Source organism: Neophocaena asiaeorientalis, unplaced genomic scaffold (genome assembly GCF_003031525.2).
Source record: "Neophocaena asiaeorientalis asiaeorientalis breed wild unplaced genomic scaffold, Neophocaena_asiaeorientalis_V1.1 scaffold183, whole genome shotgun sequence".
Lineage (NCBI taxonomy): Eukaryota > Metazoa > Chordata > Mammalia > Artiodactyla > Phocoenidae > Neophocaena > Neophocaena asiaeorientalis.
Window position 1 is genome coordinate 320285 of NW_020175199.1, and position 18188 is coordinate 338472.

The 18188-nt window shown below is 33.5% G+C and overlaps 1 protein-coding gene across 4 annotated transcripts in view; it reads left to right on the forward strand.

The window, feature by feature from the left end:
- The window catches only part of JMJD1C (jumonji domain containing 1C), a 248185-nt gene that overhangs the window by 58863 nt on the left and 171134 nt on the right, over positions 1 to 18188 (forward strand). For all 4 annotated transcript variants that reach the window (XR_003005938.1, XM_024765220.1, XM_024765214.1 and 1 more), the window contains exon 2: positions 12878 to 13042. Coding sequence is in view for 3 of the 4 variants with exons in the window: in XM_024765220.1 (XP_024620988.1) it covers positions 12878 to 13042 (165 nt within the window). In the remaining variant the exon portion in view is untranslated. The remainder of the gene's footprint in view (positions 1 to 12877; positions 13043 to 18188) is intronic.

The window sequence follows — 18188 nt, forward strand, 5'->3', positions numbered from 1 at the left end:
ACATAATCTAAAGATGATTTAACGTACATGGGGGGGCATAGGTTATACACAAATACTGCGCCATTTTAAATAAAGGACTTAAACATCGTGGATTTTGGTGTCCATGAGTGTGAACTGAGGGTGGAGGGGTGGTGGTCCTGGAACCAGTCCCCTGCAGATATTGTGAGGGGCAACTGTATTTGAAAAACTCATAAAAATCAAGCATTTACTTTTCCTTTCCTAAACAAACTACCTCTTGGATACTGAAGATTTGATGAGGGGAATTTTCACTTATTAGACATATTCCAGATAGTAAATGAAGGAATGATAAAATGTGTGTATCACTATTATGCAACTGTCAGTGAAGTAGTGGATTTAGGCAATATTTGTCATTGGCTGCTATTACCACAGAAAGATACATGGTAATACATATATGCCTCAATGACGAACACGGTACAGTGTGAGGTTGTCTTCTCTATCAGTTCGGAATTTAAGACTCTAGATTCAACAATTACAGAAAATACAGGGACAGAGGAACATGTTTAAAAATGCCACAGAAGTGTATAATCAGCAAAATACAGGTAACTGAAGACTGGAACGAATGACTTGACTTCTTTAACAAGAAAGTTGCAGGAGGAAAAGAGATGGTAGAACCTATATAGATAAAAAGATGTAAGAATCATGTCAACCAGTTGCAATTTGTGGAACTTGTTTGGGTCTTAATTTGAACAAACTGAAAAGGAAAAAAAAAGACTATCCTGGGAAACTTGAATGATGACTGATAATGAATAATTTTGCAGAATTAACAATTTTTTTAGTATAAAGAAGATTGGCCATGGGGTGAAATTGTTGAAACTAGATGATGGACACATGGGCATCCATTGTTATTTCTCTATATAATGAAAAGTTAAGGGCTTCCCTGGTGGCGCAGTGGTTGAGAATCTGCCTGCTAATGCAGGGGACACAGGTTCGAGCCCTGGTCTGGGAAGATCCTACATGCCGTGGAGCACCTAGGCCCGTGAGCCACAACTACTGAGCCTGCGTGTCTGGAGCCTGTGCTCCGCAACAAGAGAGGCCGTTATAGTGAGAGGCCAGCGCACCGCGAGGAAGAGTGGTCCCCGCCTGCCACAACTAGAGAAAGCCCTCGCACAGAAACGAAGACCCAGCACAGCCAAAAATAAATAAATAAACAAATGTGGGGTTAAAAAAAAAAGTTAAAACTAAAAAAGGACAATTAGATTTTTCAAGATATCTTTTCTTGTATCCAAAATCTGTCAGTAATCTAGCATACTAAATAGTTGAAGAATTATTTATGAATTTAAGTGTTTGTGTCTTTCACTCTCTTGTGGTGGAGAACCATAGATTAAAAGATGAGATCAGTTAAATAGTGGTGATTTTCATTTGAGGGGCTCTGTGGATATTTATTAAATTCAAGCATTATAGTTGACCTAATCAGAATTAAGAGAGCAAAACAGTTTTTGTTGATAGGGTTTGATAGAAGGAAAAATTCATTCCATGAGTTTGATTGATGAAAAAATGCGTACATTTAAATCCAGTCTTGTAAAATCTTTCTTCAACTGAGAAAAACAGAAATACAGTTAAGTGTACCAACTGTTGGTTTCCTTTTTTTGGCTGAACAATGGGGAAGTCCTTAGGTGTAGCACAAGGCATACCTAATAACTCTGTGCTCCAGTGACCCCTTGTGCCTATGATGAAAAGGTATCGTTAGTTTCTCTTTAAAAAATTGGGGTATCCCCTTCTAAGAGCTCCTGGAAACAAAACATTTGCAAGTTTATAAATAAGTTCCATATCTTAAACTTTCTGGGACCTGACATTTATGTCCTTTTCATTGTAGGGCATGTTCTTCTTTTTCAGCTGAAGTTGGTACGTAACCAGTTATATGGCATTTGGGGAGTGTGTGTGTGTTTAATTTCAGGTTGTTAGTGTTTCCATAGCTCTTTCCTCACCCTCACTTCTACTTCCACATTTGCCTTTTCAAAGCAAAAAATGGGAAGGGTGGAGTTGGCTATGTCAGGGGACTTACATTCTTTCTTTCTCTTTCTCAAGGAAAAAGGATCCTGGGATCAACCCATACCATGATAATGTATAATTGCAGAAATTTCTGGCCCGTGAGAATATATGATTGCCATCCCATTATTTTATTCTTTACCCCAAAAGGCATATGAAGCTTTATAGTAGAATACCAATAAGTATAATACTATTACATCATTCCTTTGGGAGAAGGCAGTGGCATAGTTTTCCATCACGCTCATTCCTCCTTCTTTACCTTTTCAGTTAAATTTTCTACTTACAATTTTTTTTTTAAATTAGAGTAAAATTTACTTTTTTTGGTGAACAGTTCTTTGAGTTAGGACAATGGCATTGTAGGGTAACCTTTACTACAATCAACATGTATAACAGTTAAATCACTCTCCCATAGAATTTCCTTTTGTTACCACTCCTTTGTAGTCAAACCTTCAAATCCTCCACCCCCTTTAACCCTGGACAATTAATAATCAATTCTCAGTCCTTTTTTTGTCTTTTCCCGAATGTCATGTGAATAGAACCATATAATAGATAACCTTTTGAGTCAGGCTTCTTTCAGTTATCCTGATGCATTCGAGATTTATCCATATTGTTGCCGGTATCAGTAGTTTCTTCCTCTTTATTGCTGAGAAATATTTCATTATATGGATATACCATAGTTTGTTCATCCATTCCCTGTTTGTGTTGTTTGTAACTTTTGTCTATTAAAAGTAAAACTGCTCTAAACATTCATATACAGGCTTTTGTTTAAGTACAAGTTTTATTTCACAAGGCTGAAATTTTAGCCATACTGTTAGGTATGCAGTAATATCTCATTGTGCTTTTTATTTGCATTTCTCCAATGACTAATGATTTTGAGTATCTTTTCATTAGCTTATTTGCCACCTGTATATCTTCTTCGGTGAAGTATCTGTTCAAATCTTTTCCTATGTTTTTTGATTGCTTTGTTTTCTTTCTCTTGAATTTTGGCAGTTCTTTATATATCCTGGATACAAGTCTTTTGTCAGATAAACAATTTATAATTTTTTTTTGTCCTGTCTGTGGCTTTTCATTTTCTTAACATTGTCTTTCCCAGAGCAAAAACTTTAAATTTCGATGACATCTAAATAATTAAATTTTTTCATTTATGTTTTGTGCTTTTGAAGTCATTTCTAAGAATTATTTGCCACAAAGACTTTCTTCCAAAAAGTTTTAGGTTTTACGTTTAACTTTATACCTGTTTTGGCCTAAGTTTTGTATATGGTGTTAAGTATGGATTGAAGGGTTTCCGGGGGGGTTGTTTTGTTTTGTTTGCATAGGGGTGTCCAGTTATCCCAGCATCATTTGTTGAAAAGGTTATCTCCTTTGAATTGCATTTGTACAGTTGTCAGAAATCAGTTGTCAGTTCTATATGGATCTGTTTCTGGACTTTATTCTCTTACATTGATTTGTGTGTCTTTTGTCACTACCACACTGTCTTGATTAATGTAGCTTTGTAATGCGTCTTGAAACCAATTAGTGTGAGTCATCCAACTTTTTTCTTCTTTCTTGAAGTTGTTTGGTCTATTCTATATCTTTTTGCCTCTTATATAAATTAAGAGTCTGCAAAAATCCTGCTGCGATTTTTATTGGAATTGCATTTAGTTTATAGATCAATTGGGGGGAAATTTTTCTTTAAGAATATTGCGTCTTTAGAGTAACAAACACAGTGTATCTGTCCTTTTATTTATTTAGACCTTCATTTTTTTAAAATGCGTGTTTTGTAATTTTCTCATACACGTCCTAAACTTATTTTGATCAATTTCTGCTACTTTTTATTTTCTTAAAATACTGCTAACTGCTTTGATGCGAATCAGGAGTGTATGGCGTTATATATTCTCTTCCCACCGAAGACTCCAGAAACCAAGGTGCTTCTCTCAGGTTTCTGGGCTCTGGTGCTTAGTCTCAGCTTCAGTGAGAGATCAGACTCTGTCAAACTGGATTGCTGGCCCACCATGATAGAAAGAGTCCATTATTTATTTATGGTTGACTTCTGTTAGGGATAAAGGTATATTTGGTCAGAATGCACATACAGTCTCAAAGGTGCAAGTTGTTTGTTTTTTTGAGAGGAGGGATATTCCTCATGTTTATTTTCTCATAAATTTAAAAATTCATACTTTTATCTGACAGATGGAACTATCCTTTATAGTTGAAGTAAGGTAAAGTCTTAATGGTAACTATGTGCTTTTTAGACATGACTCAGCAAATTCATAATAAAACCTATTGCTAGCCACAGTATCCTTGAGGCAGAAAGAAAAGTACAATTATAAATTTATTGCTAAAAAATTAATTGGGGGGGCCTCCCAAAGTACAACAAATTGGCTTTACAGTTTTTACATAGATCCACTAATAGATTTTCTAGCCCTATGAGGTAGATGGCCTAAAACTAGGTCCCTGGAAATAAGCAAAGGTATATTCCATATTTTGATCATTGCTTGGTAGGTTATCCTCTTTATGTTTACAGAAAACACCACACAGGGCTCTCTATTCTCGAAAACACATGAAAGGTAATTTGGCAGCCCAGGAAATTTAAATGGTTTCAGACTCAATTTAAGATCAAAGGATCTGAGGCCAAGGAAGTCCAGATGATCTCCACAAAGTAAGTGTCAGGGATCTCTGGTGATAATTGTGTCTTGGAATACAGCATATATGGGTGAGACACCTAATAATAATTGTGCAATGACCCTTTGTAATGACACCTGCTATCCTTTAATACAGGTATCAGCCAAGTATATGATAGGGATGAAGCATAATGAGGTCATTCTCCTATGCCTAGAGTAATTCTTGTATCTAAAATGTTTGACAAGGATAGTAAACCCTAGTTTTCAATTCAAAAAATAAAAAGACTTGGGAATCTTACGGTTTTCTTTCTGCAGTAGAAAAAATATAATAAATATCTACCTCAAAATGAGTGCACAGTTTTAGTATGAGTACTTATTCTGATAGTGAATATTCTGGTACCATTATTTAAAAATTCTGTTAGTTTTAGTTATAATTTCAGATGACTTAACTGCTTAAGTGCTGTTGATGTCTCAAAAGCTAGGTGGCTGAAATTTCTTTCCCCAGTGCTCTTCATAACACTCTACACTGGCACTGTCTTGAGACCTTAGGTTGGTAGGAAAAGCCTTGTATAATTGTCCAAATACAAATTCTGATATTGAATACTGTGTTAGTTAACTGGAAGTGTAGTAGTATTAAAGAAGGACTGATTAACTTTAAGTAATACACTAGTAGTGAATTTTGACAGTGACTAAAAACAGTTGTTTCATTCTGATGGTCTAACTTTTTTTTAAAAATCATTGAGTAATGTTTTATTGTATAGATGTACCACAACTTGTTTATCTGTTCACCTATTGAAAGACATTTTGGTTACTTCCAAATTTTGGCAATTATGAATAAAGCTGGTGTATAAATGTTATAGAATATGTGTTAAATACATTAGCCATTTGCATGAGAGTTTTCTAAAATACATTTATGTATCATCTTAGATGATTCTGGATATAAATTAAGACTTTTTCTGCATCACTCATTAAACATATTTATTACAAACTAGTAATAGAGGGGACAAACATTAAATATACACATATTTTATCTGTGTCAAATGGTACAAAGTATATGGTGCTATGAAAGTAAATGATAGAGGGTTTTTAAAAAAATGTTTTGCATATATTTTTCAATTAAACAAATGCCCATTTAATATAAATTATAATACAGTGATACTATTTTCTGACCAATTTTGAGTCCTAGGGTGAAAGATTTTCTAAAGTCTTCATGAAACTTTTTTATAGTTTTTAGAATGCTATGGAAGCATGTCTTCAGAGGCTCTCTCCTTGTTTTGCTTTTATAATCTGCTTTAGACTTGGAAACTAGATAATGGTATTATTATCTTTATACTAGTGTCAGTAAGGTCTGACACAAGATGAGAGAGTTTACCTTTGCATAAAGTGCATTTGCCTGTAGGGGATGGAATTTGTAACATCTTCCTTGGCTCCTTAGGAGCCTTTTAGCTCGTTTTTTTTTAGTTCTGTCGTATTTCAGTTGGATAGCAGTGCTATTGTCCTACATAAAAATAATATATTTAGAACACAGTACATTTTTGCTCAGATATATTTGTTTCTGCCTTTCAAGGTACACTTTCCTCTGTTACTTAGTTTTCTTCATTGATAAAATAAGTAGCATGCTTCTCAATCTCAATTAATTAAATATTTTATTAACATACACGTGAACAGTTAGATCGAGAAACAGAAGTGTATTTTAATTTTACGACTCAGTTACCAATGCCCCAGTGCTGAGTTCTTTATAAATAGTATAAAGAAAGGACATTCACCACTGCTTTACATTGTTATAGCAAGTCTTCATTTCTATGGTAACTTTCTTAAAAATCTATTTCAGAAGGTAAATGGAGGAAATTAACAGTACAAAAAAAAAAAAAAGTAAAAGCAGAAGTAGTTTTCAGTACTGTGAAAATAAGGAATAAAAGTACTTGATTTTTTAATTCAAAGTATCAGAGAAATATATTTTACCTCTGGCCAACTCTTTGAGAAGTTACTTAACTGGAAAACCAAATCTGAAAAGAAGAGTATCAGTGATGATTTTGAGCTGCCTCAGCTACGTGAAAGGTTAACTGCCTATTACACTGTCTTCTGGAGCCCAGTTAAAGAAAGACCGCATGGTTATAGACAAGAACATAGTATAGTCTCTGTTATAGATAGGGGGAGGAAAGACCCAGTTTTTTATTATGTTCTTTTACAAGAAGGAAGGAACAAAGCATCTTGTAGCTGGAAGAGAAAGCTATGAAAGGGGTCACTGGATTTGGAGTTGGTAGCAGTAATAGCGGCAGAAAAGTTTTGAGAATGGCTTGCCAGTTGGTTGATTGAAAGTAGAAGACTGCCAGCATAAATTTTCAAAACTGTGGAGCTCTAGGACCGAGCTTAAGAGGCTAATAATCAATTGCTAAGGAAAAAAAAAAAAAAAACTAACATACTTAGTAGACGACTGATACTCACATTGTGTTGTAAGATTTCCAACCTACTTTTAAAAGTACTCCTAGAATTGGAATGCTATATTATGGGAGCTTCTGCATTTGACCTCTTTTCTATAAAAACATTAATAGTTAATTCAGTTTCTAATCATGTCTCAAAAGACCAAAACCAGAATTGAGTCTTCTCTAAACAAATTATGTTGGGGATTTATTAACAAGCATTTGTAGTATTCAGGACTTTGCATTTAACTTAGGTTTTTCTTTGTTATATATTTAGTTGCTCTCCCTCTCCTTTAAACTCTTGAGTTACATCCTAATGCCTTCAGTTTTGTAAACTATTCCCAGGAATCCCTTTTAACCCATAGAAGAGCTCTCTTCATTAATTCATTCCTGTGCTTTAAAAGCATCCCCAGAGTTTGTGCTCCTGGAAAGCTTTTTCCTCCTTGTTTGGTAAAGCTCCTTCTCTCTCTTCCTCATCTTTTATATTGTCTAGAAACTACTGTGGTCTCTAAAATGCCTCCTTATGCTAAAAAAGAGCTGAACTGATGGTGTTTGTCCTTTTTAGCCATTTTCAGTTGTGTATCATTTGAATAATTGTCCAAAAGCTGTAAATTGCTTAACTTCTCTATGCCTTAGTTTTCTCTTTTGTAAAACCTTACCCAACACATTGTAAGCCCTCAAATTTTAGCTGCTGCTATCATTACTAATGTTATAGACTTGGTGTTTGTGTCTCCCCAAATTCATATGTCCTAACTCCCAATGTGAAGGTATTTGGAGATGGGGTCTTTGGGAGATAATTAGGGTTAGGTGAAGTCATGAGGCTGGGACCCTCATGATTGGATTAGTGCCCTAATAAAAAGAGACTGTCTGTGCTCCCACAAAGAAGAGGTCATGTGAGCACACAGTGAGAAGGCAGCTTGTCTACAACCAAGGAGAGAGTCCTCCAAATAAGCAGACCTTGCTCTATTCAGTCTTCCAGCCTCTGGAACTGTGAGAAAATAAGTTTTTGTTGTTTAAGGTATTTTGTTAAGGCAGCACAAGCAGACTAAGACAGTCATCATCATCAATGATATTATGTTAAATACTATGCATAATTTATCCAAAAGATAGTAGTATATATACTGAATTATATAATGTAATAAGGAACTTTGAAGATGATGGGAATATAATTCTTTTTCATTAGATATAAAGAAGGTAATTGTAACTTAAGCATCTTTGAATAGTTTGCATTTCTTGATGCATCTTGTTAGTCACCAAGTAGTAGGTAAGTAATTCATAGAGAAGAGGAGTAAGCAATATAGATATTGAAAGCTCGCTTAGTCTCTTTTATTAAACAATATAGATACTGAAAGCAAGCTTGGTCTCTTTTATTTTACTATTTGCTATCTTTGTTTGACCCTTTTTCTCATTTTGCCCCCTAGGGCTCTAACTTGCAGACTCATTGTGGAAAATCTTAAGGCCATTTAAAGTGTGTGGTTCTTCTACCTTTACGCCACAAAGGAGTCAGCTACCCAGACATCCCTCTTTATTCAAGTGATTTATCACTTGCTCTGTGCATCACCTTGTAGGGACTATGCTGCTGTGTAACTGTGAAGCCTCTTGGAAGCTATCTTATTGTTTTCATTGATTCCATCATTTACTAGGTGTTTGACCTTAAGCAACTAATTTCTCTGTATCTCAGTTTCTGCTTCTGAAAAAGTTGATCCTAATAGTGCCTACTTACAGGGTATATGTAATGATTAAATGGCTTAATATATGGACATAGCAGGCACTATTGAAGTGTTAGCTGTTTTCGTTGTTACTGGTATTGCTTTTATTTCCATTATCAATAATACTGGTTAACTCTGATAATAACTGGTTTCCCCTTGGGAAATGAATGATTATCTGTGATCCCCAGACTATTTTAGAATTTTCAGAACCTAGATTTATATATCACAATGTGTATTGTAATTTTACTTGTGATTGTCATTACAGTAATATACTGTTTTAGTGTGACTATGTACTGGACTCCTCTGTAGAATTGTCCTTATGATTTTAATTTTAGTTCACCATAGCAAATTTAATATACCTACACAGAATATTATACTTGTTTATTAAAATGTTGGATTTTATCATACCTACTAGGATGGCTGTAATAAAAAAAAGAGAGAGGAAATAGCAGAAGCCACTTAACATTGTTTCAAACTGCTTATACCTTGGATTATGTCAGACTATTTCTCAGGTTTAATTCTAAATTTACAGTTCATTATTTTCTAAGATCAACCTATTTCTTTAAAATAATTCTTAGATTTATTGATTATTGCTCAACATACCCTTTGTTTAAGCTTGGGCTAGTTCATGAGTGCCTATTAATTTTGACCCTTTTTAATGTTAATAAAAGTGTAAACTTTTGAAGTAACCTGAAATTATAGTTACATTTGTTTACGTTTTTTGTAAAGTAAAATTAAAAAGAGACCTAGCTTCCTTATTTTATATAATTTACATGCAATTATTTTCTCTAATGTCTCTTTTGTCTTAACTAATAAATGAAGTCACCAAATGATTTTAATTTTTTCACAATTTCTTCCAATAATCTAGAAAACTTATTTTAAATACGACTCTAAGCCAGTAATAATAAAAACATTACTTTGTTGAATTATCGTATTCCTCTATTTCATTACTTTTATATAAAATATCTGCTTACAAAATATCTTTTGAAATAAATATGCTTTATTCATTAGAGAGGAAGGTAAACTAACCTAATCTGCTATAATTACCATTTTAATTTGATAATTTAATTTTTAACATGTATGGATTAATAAGCCATAGTTAAACATTTCTGATTTTATAAAGGCATAGGGCATTTTTTTAATGTTTTGAGTAAAACATTTACTGTATTATACTTTAAACCCCATTAATTTAGTATCTAGTTATCTACCTCCTTGAGTATTTGGGCAGAGATGACCAGGTTTTGGCCCCCCCTTGATTTCTTTTTTTGTTTGTTTATAAAAGCTATTTTAAAAGGTTATGTATGTTATTTATATATATTCTTTTTCATATTCTTTTCCATTATGGTTTATTACAGGATATTGAATATAGTTCCTTGTGCTGTATAGTAGAACCTTATTGTTTATCCATCCTATATATAATATCCAGTTTGCATCTGCTAATCTCCCTCCTCTCCTTCTCCCTTGATTTCTTATTACCAAATTATTTATATAAATTTGTAGACAGGTAAATTGTGTGAAAAAACTAGTCTGTTTTTCCCCCTACTGCTATTTTATAGAAAAATATTAAGTACCCCATAATAGAAGATTTTATGGACAAAGAAATTGGGAAAAATCTCACGGTATAAACTCCCTTGTTATTAATAATGCATAATGAACACTGGCATGTTAAAAGACACTCTGAGACCTCTGGTAAAATTAGACATTTATTACTTATTAGTTCATGAACTTTGTGCATGACTTATTTGGCTTCCCTAATGCTTATTTATATACAAAGAAATGATGATTCTATAATATAGATTATATTTTGAGGAATGTTAGTGTAGTCTAACGCTTTTATTTTTAACATCAAAGATTCTTAGAGTCTAAGTAGTTTTAGCCTGTGGTGGCTGGTTGGTTTTGGCAGAATCAGGCCTGGGAACTCTTCGTAGCTCTCACATGACATTATGTAGATCCCCACCTTTCCTTTGCAGTAAATAAAAAGATGAGGCCTGCATTGCACTAAATTGATATAATATCAACATTATTATTATTGAAACCATGGTAAAAACTAAATTTGTCTTACATCATTTGATTTTTACAGCAGAAACAGTTGTGTGACTTTAATTTTCTTTATAAATGTCATTGAATAGAATATATTGTGAAAGAATAGGGGCTTTTCCTAGTTACTGGTCATTGTTTTATTTTGTAGAAAAATAAGAGATTGACACACACACACAACTGTCTAACTATTTATCTACCTACCTACCTGTCTGTCTACAGTCAAATCTCAAATCCTTCACTATTGTTGATAGTATGGAGGTAAATTGGCTGCATAGCAAAGAAGCAGCAGAATGTCTAGTTTTAGTTTCCTTTTGTCCCCAAGGTCCTAGCAGATTTCCTAAAACTGCCCATGACACTGTCCATGCAAGATAAACTATGAGTTTAGAAAAGTTCACTTCAAGCTGAAAGTTTTAATTTTATATAAAAGGCTTTGCATTTACATTGAGTATGTCCTTTTAGATAAAGAGACGTTTATAAACCTTGGCTCTTTAGGTTCTTGGCTGAAATATTTTGTCAACAAGACCATATTACTGTCCAGGAGGGGAAAGCAAAGATAGTGCTAAGGTTTTCCTGAGCCTTAGCTTCAGTTTCCTGGAGTTTCCCAAAACCCATTTACACCACAATTGAGAATCTTGAAAGATTTAAAGTAGTGGAGAAAGTGGTATAGTTTGAAATATTTGCATAACGCCATTTGGACCTCAGTTCAACCCCTAAGGATGCATTTTTAGAAGAAGCCAACAGAGCTTCTTTTGTGCCTTCATGTGGATAACCATGAACAGAGATTAAATCCTTGAACAATGTATTTCTGTTTCCCAATTCTAATAGGTAAGCATATCTAACTAGCTTCCTAATGGGCAGTAGCACAGATATCTCAAAATCAAACATGTGTTTTAGCAGTTTGCCTCCATGTTTAAAAGTCGATGACTGCAAGAGGCAGGAGATACGTAATATTTGTTAAGCACTTTGTATGTATGCAGCACTGCAGTGAACACTAAAACAGTTCTGCCCTCAGTGAGCTTGTACCCATTATTTGATTATATACTAATATAAACTGGGGAAAAAAAACTGCTTGTAAATGTTCAAATGTTTGAATCGAAGTGGGGGTTATAAACATCCTCTAAGAACTTGAACAAGGCCAGAAGAACAAACAGAATTTAAATAAGTGGAAACTGAAACACTTCAGGTGTAAGGGAGCAAAAGATGGGTGGAAAAAGAAAAGAACAAGACAGCCTCCAGCATAACTCATAATGTAATAGGGAGGACAGCTCTATGAATGAAAAGGATGACGGTGGGGAAAGAAGAGTTGAATGATTGAATGACTTAGCATAGAAGCGTCAGCTTCAGTTTTCCAAATACATCACGCGTGTCTTGTTCCTGTTTTGATGGAAAAGCTTTCGGTCTTTCATCATTGAGTATGATTCAGCTGTGAGTTTTTCATTATTATCTTCATTAAGTTAAGGTAGTTTCATTCTATTCCTAGTTTGACTATTTTTATAATGATAGGGTGTTGAGTTTGTCAAATGCTTTTTCTTTGTCAGTTAAGATGATCATATAGTTTTCTTCATTCTGTTAATGTGGTATATAACATTGATTGATTTTTCATATGTTGAACCATCCTTGCACTGCCTCCTGTCTTTGTAATTAAAGTTTTATTGGAACAAAGCCAAACTCATTTGTTTACATATTGTCTGTGGCTACTTCGATACTACAAAGTCAGAAAGTAGTAGTTATGGCAGAGGCCATATGGTTTGCAAAGCCTAAAATATTTACTATTTGGTCCTCAGAAAACATTTCCTGACTTCTGCTTCTAGAATCATCAGTATCAACATAGTTCTTTAGTATGTCTTTAGTAGATATTCGCTGGTCTGTACTGACCAATATTGTGTAAATTGCTTTTCTTAATAAACTTACAGTTTATCTTCCTGCCATACAATAGGTAAGGGTTATAATTTGGTTAAGGAGATGTTAGATAAATAATGATTTTTAAGAGAAATATTAATTTGAATAATGAATTTGTTAATGGCTTTTCTAATTTAACTTCATGGCTTATATTTTAAAATATCACATTGTGTTGTTTATGGAGTTTATGTTTTCTTTTCCATAGGTGTATGTGGAATTTGATCATCTTGAGTGGGATAAACGAGAGTGGGTTAAAGTTTATGAAGATTTTTCAACCTTCTTGGTGGAATACCACTTAATCTGGGCCAGAAGGAACAACCCTAGCCAGACTCAGGGATCAAAGAGCAAACAGATTCAGTGGCCTGCATTGGTAAGATCTATATTCCTATTTCATTAAGCATTTTCAGTTGTTTGTTTTAAAAGAATAAGAGCTAAATATAAGTTTAGATTTATCTTAGTGATTATAGGTTAATATTCCTGAGGAGGCTCGGAAGTATCTGGCAGATATTTCAAAATATTGCTTTCATTTTGTTAAAGAATTCTGTGTGTCGTTTTGTTAGTACTCTTTCAGCATATTTAGTCCATAAATAGTTCATTCTGTTCAGCTAGGGGAAACATGAATTGACAACTGCTGAGAGATACTTGATTGATTTGTATGCAGTGTGAAAGAACTGTGTTGAATGAGACTTTGTAGGTGAACTTTAAGAGGGTACTTTTTATAAACCATTCAGTAGCATATAATTTTCCTTAGTTCGTTAAATTCTGTCAAAATTGAGTGAGTCATTGTGGATAATAGCAGATATTAATGTGAAATTCCGGTTGACCCTTGAACAACATGGATTTGAACTGTGGGGGTCCACTTATACATGGATTTTTTTCAATAAATATATACCCCTGTACTGTTCTATTTACAGCTGGTTGAATCCGCAGATGGGGACTGCAGATATGGAGGGCCAGCTATAAAATTATATACACGTATTTTCAACTGCACGGAGGGTCAGGTCATAGCCCCCATGTTGTTTAAGGGTCAACTGTGGATGTTAAGGTAATAAGTAAAATTATTTCATATCAGGAGGTATTCCATTTAAGAAAATAGTAGATTTCAATAAATTCTCAATTAGTTTGCAGAGTTTTATAAAAGAAACATACTAACAACAATATCATTAATTCTGTGGGAAAAAAGCCACATCTCTTTAACCATTGTTATTCCTGTTTTCTGGCAGGGTGTTTGGCATTTAATATTTATTCAGTTTGTTTGAATGAAATAATTTTCTTACATTAATATCAAAGAAATATGTTAAAGCCATTGAAACGTTATTTCATGTATTTGGTATATATATTATCAGGGTAGGTACTTCAGATTTTTTCAACATAAATTAACTACTTACAAGGATAGTTTTACTTGCTGAGAATTGCAGTGCTTATAAATTTTCTCTTTTAGTTAGTTAACCCTTTAAAAGTCTGAGGAGTTAAGTGGTTAAAAAGCAAAGACAGAGAGGGAAGGAGAGAGATGATGAAATGAATTAATGGCATTTTAAAAAGAAAATATAATATGGAAAGACGAAAGGTGATACTTATGAGTTATAGTTTTGATAGGATAGTTTGAATACTCTAGGAAAATAAAGAAGATAATTTTATCCATGATAGATTTTTAAAAAATATTTGTTGAATGAATATGTTGGATTGTTAATATGAAGTTTTTAAAAACCATGACTAGCATGCTTTTTGATTCTCTAAACCTTAACTCAAAAATTGGAAAAAATCTGTAATTATCACATATACGTGAATTTTGTATGAAAAGTCTCAAAAGCAGGAAGCAGTGATATCAATAATACCAAAAAATATGCCTTAGTGTCATAGTTAAAGAATAAACAGAACTTGAGAAAAATCTTTGCCCTTTATGAGAGAGAGTTAAAATTAAGGTGAATTCCTAATTTTACTGATTTTGGAGAAAATTTGGAGAAATTTTGGAGAAAATTTCTATTAGGAAATACTGTTTAATAATTTTTATCATAATTTTAGAACTTTGTTTCTGTTAAATCTTTTAACCTCACAGAACTACTTGAATAAGAACCAAACTTCTTTTTAAAATTCAACTTTTTTTTAATATAAAAACAAGTACATATTATTAAAAACTTGGAAAGTGCTAAATGGTATAAACTAGAAAATCATAATCATTCTATTTTGGCTTCCAAGGAATATCTAACTTAATTATTTGACATATTTTCTTATAAATTGTATTTCTCTGCCTTTTTTTTCAAGCACAGAATTAAATACTTTTTTTGAATTGTGCAATGTGCTTAACATAGAATTTTCCATTTTACTTATGTTTAAGTGTGAAGTTCAGTGGCGTTAAGTACATTCACATTGTTGTACAATCTACAGAAATTATTCCATCTTACAAAACTGAAAACTCTGTACCAATTAAACATCAAGTCCCCGTTCCCCCCTTTTCCCAGCCCCTAGCAGCCACCATTTTACTTTCTGTCTCCATGATTTTGACTACTCTGTACCTATATAAGTGGAATCATACAGTATTGTCTTTTTGTGACTGGCTTATTTCACTTAGCACAATGTCTGCAGTGTTCATCCATGTTGTAGCCTGTGTTAGAATTTCCTTCCTTTATATTATAAGGCTGAATGATATTTCATTGTATGTATGTACCACATCATGTTCAGTCGTTTGTCTGTTGGTGTACACTTGTGTTGCTTCCACCTCTTGGCTATTGTGAAGAATACTGCTGTGCTCTTGGGGGTACATATATCTCTTTGAGACCATGCTTTCACTTTGGAGTAAATATTCAGAAGTGTAATTGCTGGATTATATGATAATTCTATCAATTTTTTTGCGGATACTGTCAGAGCAGCCATACTATTTTACATTCTAGCCAACACTTGCTTTTTTTTTTTTTTTTTTTTTTTTTTTTTTTTTTTTCAGTTTTTTGATAATAGTCATCCTAATGGATATGAGGTGCTATCTCCTTGTTGTTATGCTTTGCATTTCCCTAATGATTAGTGATGTTGAACATCTTTTCATGTGCTTATTGGCCATTTGTATATCTTTTCTGGAAAAATGATTCTTCAAATTCTTTGACCATTTTTGAATTGGGTTGTTTGTTTTTATGTTGAGTTTTAGGAGTTCTCTGTAGTATCTGGATATTAATCCCTTATCAGATTTGATCTGCAAAACATTTTCTATCATTCTGTGGGTTGTCTTTTTACTTTGGTGATAATGTCTTTCCATGCACAAAATTTTAAATTTTTCAGTAAGTTAAATTTGTCTATTTTTTTCTTTTATTATCTTTGTCTTTGGTGTCATATCCAAGAAATCACTGCCAAATCCAGAGTCATGAAGTTTTTGTCATATGTTTTCTTCTGAGAGTTTGATTGTTTTAGGCCTTACATGTATGCTGTTGATCCATCTTGAGTTAATTTTTGTATAGGGCATTATATAATGCTCAACTCCATTCCTCTGTATGTGAATATCCAGTTTCCCAGCACCATTTGTTAAAAAGACTGTCCTTTCTCCACTGAATGTTCTTGACACTATTGTCATAACTTCTTTTGCTGTATATGTAAGATTTTATTTCTGGGCTCTTTGTTCTTTTGGTCTCTATGTCTCTATGCCAGTACCACACTGTTTTGATTTCTGAAGCTTTGTAGGAAGTTTTGAAATCAGGAAGTATAAGTTCCTCAACTTTTTTATTTTCAAGATCGTTTTGGCTGTTTGGTGTCCCTTGAGAATTCCATATGAGTTTCAGGATGGATCTTTCTATATCTGCAAGAAACATGGGGATTTTTATAGGAATTGCATTGAATGTATAGATCACTTTGGATAGTATTGATCTCTTAACAATAGTAAGCCTTCCAGTCCATGAACACATATCTTTCCATTTATTTATGTCTCTTTTAAATTTTGTTAGCAGTGTTTTATAGTTTCCAGTGTACCAGTGTTTCACCTCTGTGGTTAATTCCTAGGTAATTAAGTCTTTTCTATGCTGTTGTATATGGAATTGTTTTGTTAATTTTATTTTCAGATTGTTCATTATTATAGTATAGAAATGCAGTTGACTTCCATGTGCTGATTTTATATCCTTCTGCTTAGCTAATATCCCACTCAATTGTGAAAAAACTGGAAGCTTTTCCTGAAGAGAAGGATGACACTTAGACAAGGGGAAAAAAAGGCATCTAAATTGAAAAAGAAGTAGTAAAATTATTTGTTTGCAGATGGTATGACCTTGTGTGGTCACACACACACATACACACACGCATATACACACATTAAAGCTAATAAGGGAATTCAGAAAAGCAGCAGGATACAAAATCTGTGCTTTCTTTTAATCATAGTTTTAGCTGAAGCTGCATTAAAATTGTAGATCCTGGGTTTTTTTAACTTAATCTTTAAGTAAACTTTACTTTACTTAAGTTTTATCCTATACATTTGTCCTCAATTTTTAAAGCCTGCATAATATTTAAGTAAACTTTACTTAAAACTTTACTTAAGTTTTATCCTATACATTTGTCCTCAATTTTTTTTTTTTTTTTTTTTTTATAAATTTATTTATTTACTTTCTGCTGCGGCGGGTCTTTATTACTGTGTGCGGGGTTTCTCTAGTTGCAGCGAGCGGGGCTACTCTTCGTTGCAGTGCGCAGGCTTCTCACTGTGGTAGCTTCTCTTATTGCCGCACATAGGCTTCAGTAGTTGCAGCACGTGGGGTCAGTAGCTGTGGCTCGCGGGCTCTAGGCACACAGGCTCAGTAGTTGTGGCACACGGGCTTAGTTGCTCCGCGGCATGTGGGATCTTCCTGGACAGGGCTCGAACCCATGTCTCCTGCATTGGCAGGCAGATTCTTAACCGCTGCACCACCAGGGAAGTCCTGTCCTCAATTTTTAAAGGCTGCATAATATTTGATCCTATAATGATCCATTTCCCTAAGGTTTAGTATTGTAGTTGTTTCTAATTTTTTGTGATTATAAATAGCTGTAATAAATATCATTATAAATATGTAAATCTTTGTCTGAATCTGATTATTTTTAAAATTCAGATTCACGGTAGTAGAATCACAAGGGTATGAACTTGAAAACAAGAAAAATCTAAAAATATGCTAATACTCTCCACAAATTATTTGAAAGTTGTGCTTACTACTATTGTCCCCAGTGTATGACTGTTTTCATCTCACCCTGACCTTAACCCCCCAACTCCCCCCAACCCTGCTTGTAAGCATTGATTACTTATTTTCAGAACATCTTGTAAAACCAAACAAACATTGGAAAAGGAGGATTTTTACAGTTTAAGAAGTGCAGAATTGAATGTTATTATTTTTATATCTGCTAATTTGATATTTTAAAATACTGTTTTATTGTTTTAGTTTGCATTTCTTCAATGGGATGAGTACTTTCTCATATTTGTTAGGAGCTTGTATTTTTGTGAACTGTTTTTTTCAGTTACTTATTAGGGTTTTGTGTTTTTCTAATATTATGAACTTTTAAAATATTATTACAGATACTGTAACTCT